Source organism: Giraffa tippelskirchi, chromosome 14 (assembly GCF_054371585.1).
Source record: "Giraffa tippelskirchi isolate mGirTip1 chromosome 14, T2T-mGirTip1v1.2.pri, whole genome shotgun sequence".
NCBI classification, from domain to species: Eukaryota; Metazoa; Chordata; class Mammalia; order Artiodactyla; family Giraffidae; genus Giraffa; species Giraffa tippelskirchi.
In genome coordinates, this window is record NC_137288.1 from 38,548,775 (window position 1) to 38,566,037 (window position 17,263).

At 43.4% G+C, this 17,263-nt stretch overlaps 2 protein-coding genes across 4 annotated transcripts in view; one reads left to right on the forward strand and one right to left on the reverse strand.

Moving 5' to 3' along the window:
• DSG2 (desmoglein 2) overlaps window positions 1–14,001 on the reverse strand; it is a 54,296-nt gene extending 40,295 nt beyond the window's left edge. Inside the window, exons 1-2 of one of the 3 annotated variants that reach the window (XM_081562640.1) lie at window positions 13,928–14,001; window positions 13,294–13,525 (exon numbers count right to left, since the gene is read on the reverse strand). Coding sequence is in view for 1 of the 3 variants with exons in the window: in XM_081562636.1 (XP_081418762.1) it covers window positions 12,910–12,948 (39 nt within the window). In the remaining 2 variants the exon portion in view is untranslated. Of the gene's footprint in view, window positions 1–8,431; window positions 8,691–12,909; window positions 13,009–13,293; window positions 13,526–13,927 lie in introns of those variants that run through there. The other 2 variants (XM_081562641.1, XM_081562636.1) reach the window with 2 other exon arrangements.
• Window positions 10,253–17,263, forward strand: part of LOC145534639 (uncharacterized) — a 119,167-nt gene continuing 112,156 nt past the window's right edge. The window contains exon 1 of the mRNA XM_081562654.1: window positions 10,253–13,512. Coding sequence (XP_081418780.1) covers window positions 12,603–13,475 — 873 coding nt within the window. The 5' untranslated portion in view covers window positions 10,253–12,602 and the 3' untranslated portion in view covers window positions 13,476–13,512. The remainder of the gene's footprint in view (window positions 13,513–17,263) is intronic.

A 17,263-nucleotide genomic window follows, 5' to 3' on the forward strand; every position in this document is an offset into this window, starting at 1 on the left:
AGCCTATTTTCACAGACACTTAATAGAGATGTGACAGACTGAAACAGTTGCTCCACATTCATGGTACAAAAACTCCAAGAGACTTGTACCAATATTTTGTCAACTGTGGAACTCTTTATGTGACTAAGGAGGTAGCTGAGATCTTAACGACTCCTTCCTAAAGGAGATGGTTTGGATGTGTCCTTGGGGCTGTGTACCTCACAGCACACACTCTTAAGTTAGAACAGTAGTTCTCAGTTGGGGGAGATTTGGGGCACACACACTCCCCAAACCTGCCCCCACCTCCCTGTGGTCACCTGGGATATTTGGTAAAGTCTGGAGACATTTTTGCTTATCAAAGCGGAGTTCTGTGTTGGGGAGAGGGCGGGGAGTAGAGGAAGTGAGTGCTGCTGACAACTATTGGGAAGAGACCAGAGAAGCTGCTCAACGTCCTAGATGCACAGGACAGCCCCTCCGCCAACACAGCACTCTCTGGATCTAAATGGCAAAGTGCCAAACTTGAGAAACCCTAACTTAGACCACGTGTTTCTAAGTCGAAGTTACCGCAATAACTAGGGTCAAGAAGGTCATACAAGTTCTGGAGGACCATGAATTGATGTAAATTTCCAGACTGGTGCAGACAATATAAATGGGGTAACTGATACACGCTGTCTTCTGTCCCGCATTTCTACTCCTTCCCACTTCTCTTTGAATAGTTTCAGTTTTGTAAGTTTGAGTGATGGCCTGTGGGGACGGTGTGAAAGGATTTCAAGCATTAGAAGGGAGTCTGGACTAAGCGAACCTTGTGGTTTCTCTCAACTATGAAATCTGTAACTTTTTTTTTTCTCACAAGGAACTTGGTGATTGAAAAATGTCACATATGACATGCCTTCAGCCTTTAAGACTGAACAAGAAAAGTAAGCTTCTAGTTTCTGTAGCCAAAGATGTAAGTAGGGTTTTTAGATGAACCAGACACATCCTTCAAAACATTCCCAATTTACTGGTTTAGAAAAATTAAAAAAAAAAAAAAATTCTTTCGTTAGAAGAACCTATGCATCTTGTAAAAACTGGCCTTCTTGGTAACTGGAAAGAAAATATATTTTTTTTTTTCAGCAAAGGAATGAGGGAAGGTCAGTTTTACAATCAATCAATGACTCTTTGTTCCCGAGGTACCTTTAGAAAAAGACTTCCTTTTCTGAAGTTACCTTGATGAGCTTAACAAACAGAACCCTAGCGGATAAGTTTAACAAACAGAACCCTGGAGGACTTACAAATCACTGGATGACAGCTGTTCCTGGCTAATAGGCTATCGGCCTTAAGCAGATGATTTTCAAGCTTTCTGTTGTGATTCTTTGAGTCCATGGTTAAGTGACCCTTTAAACTTTAATATCTCAGACTAACCGATAACTTATTGCAGATGAGATGTAGAGGAGTACAAAGAAGTTTAAAATATTGTTTTAACTTTGAGGCATTATAATGGCTTATTATTTCCATTCATCCAGAAAAAACTGTAGCCTGCTTTAGTAGGGTGGTCAATGGATGACGTTTGGGGACCCAAATAGAGATGACCTAACATGCCTGCTGTTGCTCTTCCATGTCATGCCCACCACCCGACAGTCACAGAAACACCTGTTACTTCCCTTTCTTATCCACCCTTCCAACCAGGCCGAGTGTTTTACAAATTCTGTTTCCTTTCATTGAACAGAAGGCAGAATCAGAAACTGCTCTTAGGGTCCCTGGCTTATACCCAACCTGTTCTTAAAAGAGTTTTCAGCTTTGGCTAAAATAATTTAAGGAAATAAAATGAGATAAATAAAGGCCATGGATGCCATTTGTTTGTTTCCTCTGATCAGTTCAGTTCAGTCGCTCAGTCGTGTCCGACTCTTTGTGACCCCATGGACTGCAGCACGCCAGGCTTCTCTGTCCATCACCATTTCCACGAGCTTGCTCAAACTCATGTTCATCAAGTCAGTGATGTCATCCAACTATCTCATCCTCTGTCGTCCCCTTCTCCCGTCTTCAATCGTTCCCAGCATCAGGGTCTTTCCAAATGGGTCAGTTCTTCGCATCAGGTGGCCAAAGTATTGGAGCTTTAGCTTCTGCATCAGTCCTTGCCATGAATATTCAGGACTGAGTTCCTTTAGGATTGACTGGTTTGATCTCCTTGGACTCTCAAGAGTCTTCTCCAACACCACAGTTCAAAAGCATCAATTCTTTGGCACTCAGCTTTGTTTATGGTCCAACTCTCACATCCATACATGACTACTGGAAAACAATACCTTTGACTAGACAGACCTTTGTTGGCAAAGTAATGTCTCTGCTTTTTAATATGCTGTCTAGGTTGGTCTGATCTAGGTTCCTCTGATCACACATCCTAAATTTTCTAATTGTAACCCTGAATATTTATTGAAAGGACTGATGCTGAAGCTCCCATACTTTGGCCACCTGGTGCAAAGAACTGACTCATTGGAAAAGACCGTGATACTGGGAGAGATTGAGGGCAAGAGGAGAAGCGGGCAACAGAGGATGAGATGGTTAGACAGCATCACTGATTCAAGGACATGAATTTGAGCAAACTTCAGGAGACAGTAAAGGACAGGGGAGCCTGGCATGTTGCAGTCCATGGGGTCACAAAGAGTTGGACAAGACTTAGCAACTGAACAACAACACCATAGACAGAACTGGTCCTCTGTAGACTCCACAAGAAGGTCTGATAAGCCTGATGTTAGGTTTATGTTAGAATTTCACCTATCATACTATTTTCCTCTTGGTCTTTTTTTTTTCTCCTGAAGGAGGCGAGATCTATAAAATTTCTTATTTTCTAGCTAAACATCATGCCTTATTTAGACATTCCCAACTTAAAGATCCAACTTAAAAATAACTCATACATAAGTACAACTCCTAAGGCAGCTTCACTCAGTAGCTAGTTTAAACATATATTTGTCTTCATGGATGCTGTTTAAAAAAACTCAGCAACCAAGAAAAGCAATATTTTGCCTTTAATTTTTAATTCTGAATTTGAATTTTCTAAATTCTATGATCAATCATAATCTTTTGCCCACTCTTTAGATGTTTGGGTTAATCTTAATGTAACAAATATGACTTGGAGTGAGTCATATTGAACTTAGCTTTAAAGGGGAAGATATTTTGCTTGGAAACATTTATGACACCAAGAATTTTAAAACAGAGAGTTAACAATGCTGTGCTACACTTGAGTTGTTAGATCATGTTGTGAACTGTCATTTCAAGGGAAGTTGTGTAATCTTAGATTGCTCCTATTGTTAACTTGGCATACACAAACTGAAGACCCAAAAAAGCCAACATTATTTTATTTAGTGTCAATTTCCTTGGCCCCTAAAACATCTTAAAAAAACTTAGTTACTAACAAATATCTAAACATGCTTTTTAATATTTAACTTTCTTTTCCATTCCCAATTATTTCTCAATAGGGATGTTAATAAGCAGTGATTGTCAAGTATGAGTGGCATGTGAATCATCTTGTTAAAACACAAGACTTCCGGGCCCCACCAGGGAGTTTCTGATTCAGTAGGTCTGGGATGGGGCTTCCCAAGTGGCGCAGTGGTAAAGAACCCGCCTGCCAATGCAGGAGACATAGGAGACTCAAGTTCCATCCCTGGGTTGGGAAGATCCTCCAGAGGAGGGCATCGCAACCCCACTCCAGTATTCTTGCCTGGAGAATCCCATGGACAGAGAAGCCTGGCAGGCTATGGTCCATAGGGTCGCAAAGAGTTGGACAGGACTGAAGCAACTTAGCATGCACACACACAGGTCTGGGGTAGGGTATAAAAATCTGTATTTCTTACACAAGTTTCCAGGTAATGCTGATGCTGCTGGTCTAGGGACCACACTTGTGAAAACTACTGTGTAAAATCACAGAGTAGCAGGGGAATGAGAAGGAAAGCCTGCATAATTCATAGCCTGGATAAGGAGCCCTTAATTACAGAGATGCATGCAACGGTATATTCCAAATAAGGACATTCAGCAACTGAATTATTCCCATCACAAGATTTTCCACTTCACAAGCAATAATCAAACAGACTACAAGATTGCCTTAAACGGTGTTCACACCTTTCTCCTGATTCATATCTCTTCTTCTGGCTTACATTTTACGGATCCTGAGAATTTATCATTTTTGAAATATTTTATTTACCATTGTATTGGTGTTTTCTATAGTTGCTACAAATGCTTTGAGAATCAGCACACTATCAGGAAACCTGTATAATGCATCTTTTCATATATATCTGTATAATACATAATTTCTTAGACAAAAGTGACAGGCTGTTTCGACCTTTAGGCTGCAATGTACTCCTGAAAATGACACTAAAAAATAGAATGGAGAAGACCAGATTCCCCCTGACCCCTCCTGCCCAGAAGCTTAAGAAAACCAAGAGCTTCAAGTTTTCCTTTTTCATCACTAGATGGCACTGCTCTGTCAGTAAAGCAAACTGCAGGAATTGCCAAAAACTGACCAACAACTGATTCCAAGGTCCAAAGTTGAAAACAGGCTTTTCAATTGACTTCAAATAAGCAAACTGGCAAAACCCAACAGTGAAAAGCAATGGTTTTAGAAAGCTGTGAGAATATTTCTGCAGGACACTGCAATTAGGCAAATTTCAATGTATGTTTCTCCTTTTTTCCTCCTCTCTTGAATGATGCTATCTTGTAATGAAACTAAACCAATTATGTAATTCCATAAATTCAAGTCTTTCATATGACCAACTATAGGAAACTGCTTATTTTGGAGGTGGTGGTCTAACTAACCATAGGAAACTGCTACAATGGAGGTGGTGGTCTCGCCTTTGGATTGACAGAGAGGCATTTGGTGTCGGGAGTACTTGGGCTCTCCCCGGCTTCATCCATTAACAATCACTAAGCCCAGGTACTGGCATATGGTACTGGTGTTGCTGTTCAGTAGCTCAGTCGTGTCCGACTCTGTGTTCCCATGGGCTGCAGCACGCCAGCCTCCCCTGTCCTTCACCATCTTCCAGAGCTTGCTCAAACTCACGTGCATTGAATCAGTGATGCCATCCAACCATCTCATCCAAAAAGAATTCGACATTTTTGGAGCACCCACTGTGTTCAGTATGAAAAGGTACACAGTGGCTGCTCCAAAAATGTCAAATTATTTTCCCTGCACTTGCCTTTCCCCTACTGTAGGCTCCATGATCGTAGGACTGCTCACAAGCATCTAGAAGACTGATTGGCACATGGTGGAAGCACAGCTAGTAACTGCTGAATGTGTGCAAGTCGAGCAAAAACTTACCCTCACTCCATCCAGACATTAAAGATTTCTTCCAAACAAATGAAATTCAGATTATTATTACAACTTTTTCCAAACATAGAAAGATACGTTAACTCTTAGGTTTTTAAAGGATTCTTCTATGTCCAAGGCATTGAGCTGGTTTATAGATAAATGATACACAGATTCTATTTCAAAGAGGTTCAGTTTGTCAGGAGAGATAAAGTGGACATAAGGGTTTCCCTAGTGGCTCAGATGGTAAAGAATCTGCCTGTAATGGAGAAGACTGGGGTTGGATCCCTGAGTCAGGAAGATCCCCTGGAGAAGGGAATGGTTACCCTCTCCAGTATTCTTGCCTGGAGAATACTACGGACAGAGGATCCTGGTGGGCTACAGTCCACAGGGTCGCAAAGAGGTGGACACGACTGAGCGAGTAACACACACATTACATTACTACAAGAAGTTGTTGTTGTTGTTTAGTAGCTTTGCGACCCTGTGGACTGTAGCCCACCAGGCTTCTGTGTCCCTGGGATGTCCCAGGCAAGAATACTGGAGTGGGTTGCCATTTCCTTCTCCAACAGTATTACTATAAGAGGCAGAACAACTTCATTGTGTGAATGACAGCTGCAAAAACAGTTCTGGGGAGCTCAGAAAAGGCAGAAAGGATCTCCTCTAGAGAATTTGGGAGAGGTTTAGGGGAGGGAGCAGAAGGGAAGCGGAAGGAAATGATCTGCTTTAAGGACTGGAGGTGTCAGAACATGGAGAGAGAGGGTAAGAACACCGAGATTATACGAGCGGAAAATAAGGACAAAGCCTTGTGCTAAGGATCTTCAGATCCTATGAGGATGAACTTCCGAAGAGGGATTCTATGCCTTCAGAGCTTTGAGGAGATTTTTTTGGCAGTACTGCAGGGCGGGAGGCAGGAAACAGTTTGAGGGTTAAAGTAGTAAGCCAAGGGAGATGCAACGAGGACCGGGAATAGGGTCATGGCACCCAGATGGATGGGCGGGGTGACGGTCTTCATGGGGACAATATGAGCCGCTGGCAATGCCCTGTTTGTGAAGGATAGAAGGGGGCAGATGGTATCAACATTTTAAGTCTGAGTAGCTAGAAGGATGCAGTTCTCAGAGCCCGGGTTGCAGAGACACCGGGGCAGCATCCTGAGGAAATCCTCTGAGTAGGGAGGTGACAGCAGACACTGGACAGTACCGAGCTGCGCCTCAAAGCGAGGCAGGGGTTACGCGCAGGGTCCCAAGGGTGCACCCCCGCCAGCCACTGCTGCCGCCGCCCACTCTCTGCCTCCCACCTGTGTCTTCTGGTGACGGGGGTCGAGCAGGTCCTTCTGTGCTGGGTCGGAAAACCACTACAGCCTCCTGGAGGTGAACAGACCCCCGGCAGAGTACTATGCAAACAAAGGAGGGAGGTAATTGAAAGAAGAGCTGATTGGTTGGGAGCCTGTTATACAGAGTGAAGTCAGAAAGAGAAAACCAAATATTGTATATTAGTGTATATATGTGGAATCTAGAAAAACGGGACTGATGAACCTATTTGCGAGGCAGGAATAGAGACACAAAGAGAATGGGTTTGCAGACTTAGTGAGGGAATGAGAGGGTGGGAACTGAGAGAGTAGCAATGAAACACACATCACCATATGCAAAAGAGCGAATGGGAGGTTGCTGTATAACCCAGGGGACTCAACCTGGTGTTCTGTGACAACCTAGGGGGGGCGAGAGGGAGGTTCAGGAGGGAGGGGACAGATGTACACCTGTGGCTGATTCACGCTGTTGTATGGCAGAAACCAATACAACACTGTGAAGCAATTATCCTCCAATTAAAAACAAATTTTAAAAAATACGAAAAAACCAAAACAAAACATGATTGAGCCGGGCCCCTGGTGACATTCCCCAGTTAGCACTCTTGGGGTCTAAGGAGACTGGATCTCTAACACAAGGCAGTTTATGGGCCATTGATTTCAGTTGATTTACTTTCAGTTTGTATCGTAGGGAACTTGGAAGAATAGTGGGATGGAAGTATTTTAGAATAGGGAAAATTGGACCTCTCACTTCTTGTCTCTACCCAAATCTGCCTTCTCATTTCCCCATCAGCCAGACAGCACCTGCTGGACTGATGAAAGGCATTCCCATGAAGGTGTGATTTTGAGACAAGACCTAGGGAAGCGTTCAGCACAGAGTAGGTAGGGGCTCCATAATACCTGTTGAGTAAATGAATGTATCAAGGCTTAATCAGCCTAGAGGATATTTGCATTTTGAAAAGAGGTAAGATGAATCCCTAATGAGAATCTCTCACAATCTATCACCATTTCTCACTGGGGGAGCTATTAGCATTTCTGATAGGGAAAGTCTTTTTGAGTGGCTAATTTTTTTCTTGAAGGTTCTGTGGATTGCTGGAAGTTTAGCATCCTGTCTTTGGAGTAGTAAATACCAGCAGCATTCTGTGCCCGTCAGGCTCCTCTGTCCATGGGATATCCAGGCAGGAATACTGGAGTGGGTTGCCATTTCCTTCTCCAAGGGATCTTCTTGATCCAGGGATCAAACCTGTGTCTCCCGTGTTTACTGCATCAGCAGGCAGATTCTTTGCTACTCTGCCACCTGGGAAGTTCCTTGTTCCCAAACCAAGCCTCCTGCCACACTGCACACTCCCTCCACTGTACTGTTTGGGCTTTTCTGCCAGCCTTAGATCACAGCATCCTAAATTCTGAAAGATCTCTCTCTTTTTTTTAATAATGAGGCAAAATTACTTTTGCCTCATTATTAAATGAGTCTACTACAATCTATTCTTTCTCCACTCTTTCATGACCAACTCAACTAACATTCATCTTTTCATTTTCTTAATGATTTGAACACCTCCCTAAAAACACTCGTCAATAAATCTTTTGAGGCTTCCTTGGTACCAAGAAGGCTGCAGGCTCATCTTTCTGCATGTCCTTCTGTCCTGCATGCTGTGTTCCAGCTACGTGGACTCCGTTCAAGAAACCATGCACCCTTGTCTTCAGGCCTTTGCATATGCTCTTCTCTCTACCTAAAAATTTCTTCCCCCTTCTTCTCTTTGTATCATCTTAATAATTTATCATTATTCTTAGGTCTTTGCTGGGACACTCAGTGCTGGAGCCCCTTCTGTAGGTTCCATGGCACCATGTGTTCTTTTATCATTACTCTTTTTACCATCACTCACCTGGGATTTTGTCGTTTACTTTTTCACTAGACTGTAAGCATCATGAGGGGAGAACACTTCTGGAGTTTTCATTGTCTCCCAACATCTGATATACTGTCTAGATTGAGCAGGGAGTTGCTAAACTGTGGTCATCTGTGGTTAGCTCTTAGCTAGTTTATCTTCTTGAGGGCATTGTCCATTTTACCATTAGTCTATGGTATAAATCTTGACGTTCCAGCTTCCGTAATTCTCATCACCAAGCTTTGTATATGATAAAAATCTCAAAAAATTTAAAAAATAATGTGAAATCAACAAAATAGTGCAATGTCATATGTGGTATACATTTGAAACTTTAAGATAAACTAAGAAAATAATCTTTCATCATATTTGGGCTATATGTTTGAAAAGTGTTATCAGTTAAAATATGTGGCACACGGAAAGACAGAAACAGCTGGGATTTTTTTGTTGCTGCCAAGAAATATTAAAATTGATCTAAAGCAGATTTATCATTTTAATTAAGGTCTCTGATTTTTATTGCAATTTTGCAGTTTTAAAAATACAAACCCTTATTCAATTTCTTTTCCAAATAAATATGTGTATGCATCACTGATCAATAAACTATTTTGCAAAATTTAGACTAGTAATTCTCACTCTTATACCTGTCTGATAATTAAATTAACTGGAAAGTTTCTAAGAGCTTCCTTAATGGCTCAGACAGTAAAGAATCTGCCTGCAATGCAGGAGACCTGGGTTTGAACCCTGGGTCAGAAAGGTCCCCCGGAGGAAATGGCAACCCACTCCAGTATTTCTGCCTGAAAAATCCCATGAACAGAGGAGCCTGGCGGGTTACAGTCCATGAGGTCACAAAGACTAAGTGAAATTTTCTAGCGATATATATATTTCTGGACTTTAGCCTTGGGGATTTTAATATATCTCATCAGATATTTCTAATGATCAGGGAGAATTTAAACTCAATTCTCATGTCTTTTTGAAAAGTATTTTCCCCTAATTTTATACCTAAAGAAATATCTGTTAAAGAGTTGCCATTTCCCATCAATTTTCAGGAACAAAAACAGATGTGAAATCATACATTTCTAAAAGTCCCTGAATATGATAATTTACTCTTATAAGCTTCAATACTTACCATCTCACTTAGATTTTGATTTCTTCTAAAATCTGTCATCCACTTGCATATTAGAATCTGAAGCACAATTCCAGTGTTACTAAAAATTTATAGTCGCACCTACTTGTTATGAGTTAAATTATGTCTCTGAAAAGAAGATATATTGAAATCTTAACTCCAGCACATCAGAATGTGACTATTTGGAAACAAGGTCTTTGCGGATTTAACCAAGTTGAGGCCATTAGCGTGAGTCCTGATATAATTGTTGCTGTTGTTTAGTCGCGAAGTTGTTTCTGACTCTTACAACCCCATGGACTGTAGGTCACCAGTCTCCTCTGTCCATGGGATTTCCCAGGCAAGAATACTGGAGTGGGTTGCCATTTCCTTCTTCAGGGGATCTTCCTGACCCAGGGATCGAGCTTGCCTTTCCTGCGTTGGCAGGCGATTCTTTACCACTGAGTCACCAGGAAAGCCCTAAAGCTGTGCTGTGGCTATGCTACTGCAGTGTCCTTCCTACATTCCTAATTTAAAGGAATACTAAATTTCAGTTAGATATGAATGAGACTGGACATGGAATTTATTCCCAGCCATGTCTAAGGACCTTCTGAATTCTATCCATGGACCATCTGGGAGTCGGTAGATCCCATGTAAAGAACTCATGGAAAGCAAAGGTTCTCTGACTTTATTTACAAAATTGCTTCTATTTCCTATTTGACAGAGTTGGGCTCTATTTGTGTTCTAGGTCTGTGAGTGCCACTCAGCATCTTGCTTCTGGTTTGTCTCCTGGAACTTCAGAGGAAAGTTAGAGACCACATATCACAGACTCAGAAGCTAAGGTTCAGCATATGATTTAGCATTAACAATCAGCATTTACATGAGATTTGCAAGAAGGAAGTGAAGCAGAAGCCGTGAGTCCCCTCTTCTTGCTGGCAAGCACAGATGTGGATGGAGCTGGGTCTTTGCAGCCATCTTTCTCTAGCTCTAGGGTCCATCTAGCAGAATCCACACTAGATTCCTGAGTGCCAAGACGTAGGGTCCCAGCACATATCAGTGTTATACATCCTAGCAAATGTGGCATGGTTCTGGAGCTGGCAACAGAAGTAACACCCCAATTTGGCTGTTTTCACATTGTGGGGTGGCAGTGAGGGTTCCTGATCACGGGAGAGGCAGCAGCTCCCTAGGTGCTTGGGCTTGGCTGGATGGCTCTGAAGCCATTACTGACAGCTCAAAATGGAGTCTTTCCTCAGTCTTTGCCACACGGATGCAATGGACACAATGCTCTGAAATAAATTTCTTCCTGCTTTAACTAGCTAGAGTGAATTCTGTGATCTGCAACTGAACTCTGACCCACAGACACTATAATTTATATTCCCTTCCATAAAAGACCCGTGTCCTGGAGAACTACTTCTGTTGGAATAGATGCTTTTCAAATATTCTTCACTGAAATCTATACTTCCAACTTCAAACACATCAGGGGCAAAACGCTGAACTGCCCACTGTTTTTTGATTAAAAGTAAACATACTCAAATTCATATCATTTAAAGTACTACAGAAAATACAAAGAACTGTCCAAGAGTTTCGCTTATTCAATTAGTTATAATCACTTTTTAAAGAAGCGGTCAGTTACTGCCCAGTAAACAAAAAATACTGAATTGCTAGAGTAAAAAATATGCGGAAGTTATGTACCTATTTCTCTGTAAATGTACTTTAATTGGCCTGCTTGTTATACCACTTGAGGATAAAGGCAATTTCTTTTCTAGGATTTAATATTTAAACTTCAAACTGAGTCAGGTGCTATGCTAGCGTGATAATCTCCTTTAGCCAGGAAATACCACGAGGACGGAACTAGTTGCTCTGTTATTCTGGAGGCCAGAAAGGAAACTGCAAATTATCTTTGAAAAGTTTTACTAACAAAATAAACTTGAATTGAACATCACCTCAACGACCTCAATGACTTGGGCAAAATGAAATAAAAAGCAGGAAAATTAACTGGTGTGACAAAGGTCTGCAGGTCCTAAACAGCTCACAAGTGAGAGAATTCACTGAAATTTCTAGATTGTATTAGCCATGTTTCTTCTTATGTGATAAATATGTGTGCTGTTGTTGTTGAGTCTCTAAGTTGTGTCTGACTTTTACATGAATATATACATATAAAACTCACAGGGGGAAAAATGTCCTTCCTTCATTGTAATTCTGGGACAGAGAGAAGGCAATCTTTTGGAAGGTAGAACTTTTAATACAGAGAATGTACTTGTATTTTTTTATTTTTACCATTATATAAGAAAACAGAATATGATTTTGTACCTAATCTCTCTGAACATACATTTAAGTCTCTGGAAGGTGAAGGCAAACCTATATTAGGAGGATAACTGTCACTTTATCAAAACTCATTTGGCAAGCCTCTTCCAGAGTCAAGTACATCTCAGTCCTGTCCGACTCTTTGCGACCCCATGAACTTCAGTCCGCCAGGCTCCGCTATCCATGGGATTCTCTAGGCAAGAATACTGGAGTGGATTGCCATGCTCTCCTCCAGGGGATCTTCCAACCCAGGGATCGAACCCGGGTCTCCTGAATTACAGGCGGATTCTTTACCGTTTAAGCCATCAGAGAAGCCAAACCCCTTAATTATGCGCAATTCCCTTAACAAACAGAAAACAAATATATTTAAAAACCAATCCGAGTATAGAAGTCAAGCGTAAGAAATGCAGATCTAGAGAGCGAACAGTTTGCCAGTTTAATAACCTCCGAAAACCCCATTGGACTGTTGCGCTGCACATCGCCTTTCTGTAATCATTTAAAGTGAAAAAAACCTTAAAACGATTGCATATGTTCATTACCTTTAATACTAGGCGATGTTTTAAAACATCAACTTTGTGAACTTTAAGTTCTAGCTATAGGTGGATGATTTGAAGCGTAGCGTGGCTTTAAGAAAAAAATTAAACTTTGTAAAATACATTAGAGAAACTCTCTGGGGCCCCTTTCTGCAGTCTCAGAATACAGGTGAGTCCCCGGGTCACCGCCGCGCTCGGGCGCCGGGAGCCCGGGGAGGTATGCGCGGCCGCCGCCTCCATGTTGCGGTCGGAGGAGACTCGGGACAAAGCCCGGGTCTCCAGGAAAGATGTCCCCGCCCCAGGGCTCCCTGCACCCGCAGATCGCAGATCCAGAAACGCGCTGGGGCCTATGTGCGACCGCAAGAGAAACGGAACTGCAGCCCGGTTCCCACCGGCCGCTCAGGCCCAGCGGAGCGGCAGGGTCCCCGCTCGCCGCCGCCCGCCCGGCCCTCTCCCACCTCGGGGCACAAAGAGGGATCGCCGGGCGGGCCAGCCCTTCCCCGGCGGAAGCGGGCAGGTCGGGGCCGCCGGCTCCCCGCACTTACCAAGAGAAGCAGCAGCGCGCCCTCCGCGCCCCGCGCCATCGCGCCTCCGTCGCCGGCTCCCCGCGTCCCCGCGCGCGCACGCGCCCGCTCCTCCCCGGCGCCCCCGCCCCGAGGGTCCCCTCCCCGGCGACCGCCGCACGGCCCTGCCCAGAGGGGCGGCTCCAGGTGTGGCCTCCGCGAGGAAATGGAGCCCGGAGCCGGACCGAGCGGCTCGGGCAGAGGTGGGAATGGCGCGGAGAAGGGAGGCGCCTGGGGGACGCCCGCCCCGCCGCCCGCGCACCTGGAGCCGTGACGGCCCCGGGCTGGGGACTCCGAGCGACGGGCCCCGCCCCGCACCTCCCCTCCCCGAGGCCCTCTCCGCCGAGGGCGGCCGGCTCTCTGCACCTTGGGCCGCCGTGGTGACCGTGCGCTGGGTGGCCGCGCGCGGGGCCCAGGTGGCGCCGAGGAGAAGGACGAGCGACGCGCGGACCCGTGTCCTCCCCGCGTCCTCCGCGCGGCCTGCTGTCCGGGGCCAGCTCTCCGAGAGCGAAGGTTGTGGAGCCGGATTCCGGTGGTGGTCTCCGTGAAGGCTTCTCACCTCCTTGCCACGGCCACTTCCCACAGGTTTGCCGCTTGTCTGATTCAGGGAGAAACAGTTGTTAGAAGAATCACAAAGGATCCCAAGGAACTTTTTTTTTTTTTTTTGACCCCTTGTTAACTAACCTCGACTGGGAGAAAAGTCTAGAAAGGTTAAGGGAAAGACACACTCTTCGCTGTATTTACAAAATCACAAAGCGTCACTAGGGGGTGAGAATCCTCTAGCCCATAGTTATTTAGCTCTGTGACCTGCACGACCTTTCTGTGCCTCGGTTTCCCAATCTGTCAAATGGGAATAGATACCACCCACCCCACAGAGGGGGCTTCCCTCATAGCTCAGTCGGTAAAGAATCTGCCTGCAATGCAGGAGCCCCCGGTTCTATCCCTGGGTTGGGAAGATCCCGCTAGAGAAGGAAATGGCAACTCACTCCAGTATTCTTACCTGGAAAATTCCATGGACAGAGGACCCTGGCGGGCTACAGCCCATGAGGTCTCAAGAGTTGAACACGACTTGGCTACCCAACCACCAGCAAACAGGGCTACTGTGAAGATTAAATTAGAAAAATCTTTATGATGCGTTCTGTAGTGTCTAGCGCTTAGCGCACCGGGTTCAACTAAGAGTGATGGTGTGATTATTTTTGCAAGCATAAATATTAAGTTGAAGTCTTCTTGAAAAACAAGCTGTAGAATAAGCACCAGATTAGGAGACTTCTGCTGCTGCTGCTGCTAAGTCGCTTCAGTCGTGTCAGACTCTGTGCGACCCCATAGACGGCAGCCCACCAGGCTCTCCTGTCCCTGGGATTCTCCAGGCAAGAACACTGGAGTGGGTTTTCAGTGCCTGCTCCGTCAGGAGACTTCAAGAAAGGCTAATTATTGACACCGACCTATTGGAAGAGCCTGCAATAGTATAAAGGGTTGATTTGCTACTCGAAAGAGATGCTTGGCATCAAAGTTGATCGACAGCAGAGTTCCCTCTGTGATTAACTGTGCCTCCCTCTCTCTTCCGCAGTGTCACCCTTCTTTCTCTATTTCTAATCTTGCCACTTTTCAAGATGCAGTACAATGGCCTTAATCCCTTTCTTCCTCAGCTGCCAAGGACCACTCCCTTTGAGTTGAGAACCACCTTTTTCTGTTTGTTTAGGGATTAACTGGCCAGTGACTTTTCTCAGTGTTCCTTAAGTGTCAGCAGCTGAATAGAGGACTGAATGTCTAGGAGGAGTGTCTGCTTAGTTTTTCACTGTTTGCAGTGCCTAGACGGAGAAGGCGATGGCACCCCACTGCAGTACTCTTGCCTGGAAACTCCCATGGACGGAGGGGCCTGGTGGGCTGCCGTCGATGGGGTCCCGGGGTCCCGAAGAGTCGGACACGCCTGAGCGACTTCACTTTCCCTTTTCACTTTCCTGCGTTGGAGAAGGTAATGGCAACCCATTCCAGTGTTCTTGTCTGGAGAATCCCTGGGACGGGGGAGCCTGGTGGGCTGCCGTCTATGGGGTCGCACAGAGTTGGACATGACTGAAGCAACTTAGCAACAGCGGCGGCAGCAGTGCTTAGAGCAGTGCTGAGTACCATGATAGCCTCTCAATAAATACTGGTCACATAGGTGAGTCAGGAGGGAAGAATGTCTTCTGGTTTCCACACCTTTTTCTTGAATTACGTGTGGATGGTAACCTTGGTGATAATTCTCATTCCCCATCACTGCTGGGAGGATTCCTAATTAAACAAGGCAGACTTGACCAAAACACTCTCAAGTCATCCCTGGAAACTATATATAAGTCCTACCTAAAATGAGTGCTCTTGCAACTGAGTCCTATAGGCAAGTATTTATGCCTCATTATCTAGAATTTGATCTCTCTTTAGTAATGAAGATAATTGTAGCTTCCAAAATAAGAAAAGCTAATGCAAATTTGTATTTCTGTTGGATTATTTACTCTCCCCTGGAGGCTGTCAAAGGCAATTTAAGGATAATGTTCCTCTGTAAGACATGTATTGCAAGGCTTTGAGAGAAGATGTACAATCCAGTGCCATGGGATGACATTCTTGAATTAGCTCCTCTTTAAAAATTCTGAAACCTATGACTCAGTGAGCTGAAGGCACTTGTTGGAAGTTAGGTCATACACAGCTCATTCTCTTGCTCCTGACTTCTTTCTGCTGGCATGAGAGTCAATCTGTTTCATAAATCTCTTTGTACAACAGCAAATGCCATTACCAATGAAGTGTTGATTGCTTTAAAATGAATTAACAAGATGTGAAAGATTACTTACAAGTATTTTTCCCCTAAATTAGTTGAGCATTATGGTAAATGTACTTTTCTTAAGACTTAATTTTCTTAAGACATACTCACAATACATCAGTTAAAAAATGTACTTTGTGCAAATAATTGGCTTTAACATTTATTTATATTGAAAATATCTGTGTTATATTTCCCAGTATATTTTGTTTCACAGGTACACACAGGTGATTAGCTTACTAGAATCATCTCTTAGTATTATCTAAAACAAAAAATGTTATTTAAAAAAAAGATTTCATAAAGTCTTAATTAATGTGTCCCGTTTCTACCATTACCTCTTCCTTGCTCCCCACCCACTCCAGCATTAAAAAATCACTTTATAAATCATCATGGTATAAATGGCTAATGGTTTGATAGATGACTGACCATTTAATTCCATTGAAAATCCCAATGAGTGTATGTATTAGAATTAATGTCTAAGAGGTGCATGCTGAATCTGATGCTATCCTACGACATGCCTTAGAAGCAAAGAACAGAAATGTGTGGTTCTTTCAACATAAGAAATGGTTATCATGGCTGGGAGGCTTATGACATTGATTAATAAAGGGTATGTGTAACAGGGAATATAGCCAATATTTTATAATAGCTATAAATGGAGCATAGCCTTTAAAAATTATGAATCACTGTAGGGTATACCTGTAACTTATATAACACATCAACTGTACTTCAGTTTAAAAAAAAAGGTTACTTGGATACAGAGAAAATTTATGACATATATCTAGGTAAATAAAGTAAGAAGGGTGAAAAAAAGAGGAGATTGTTTTCTAGGTTAATTATACTCATTTGTTTCTTCATTTATTCAGCACTGAGTTTGTTCACCAAGCATTTAATTTGCATTTTATTGGCAATACAAATAAGTAATCCAAGAAACAAAAATAGATGCTTATGAAATAGTATGGCTATAACTAACATAAACTTATCGATGCAGTGGTAGAACTCTTTGCATGGTATGAAGCAAACAGAGGGAAGAGAGTAGTGAACTCACGCTTTGGATGGTGAGGTTGGGGTGGAGTGGTGTGGTGAGCCGATTCTTAAAGGATGAATAATTGTGAAGGATAGAGTCAGGATAGAGTCACTCAAAGCATAAATGCTGCTGGTGAAGAGTCAGGGATTTGTGAAGAGTCAAGACTGTCAGATTTATCTGAAAAAAAAAAATTTTTATCACATAGACAGAATTGAATTTGAGATATCAGAGCCGTATCCAATGAGAAAAGTCTCACAAGTAGTTTGGAATGAGAATACAGTTACAGGTAGATTTAGGAGGCAGAAAAATTTGCCTAATTTTCTTTCTCTTTGGCTGTTGTTTCTCAATACATTTCTTATTCTTTGCCTACCCGCTGAATGCTTATGCCTCTTGAGTTCTTTCCTTTCCATCTTTTCTTACTTGGTACCCAGCCTGACTCGGTAGCCACTCCCATTGCTCAAATCCTTCACAGCTTTCTCTCCTGAGCTTTAAACATGGGGCATTACCGTTTGGATATATCATAGGGA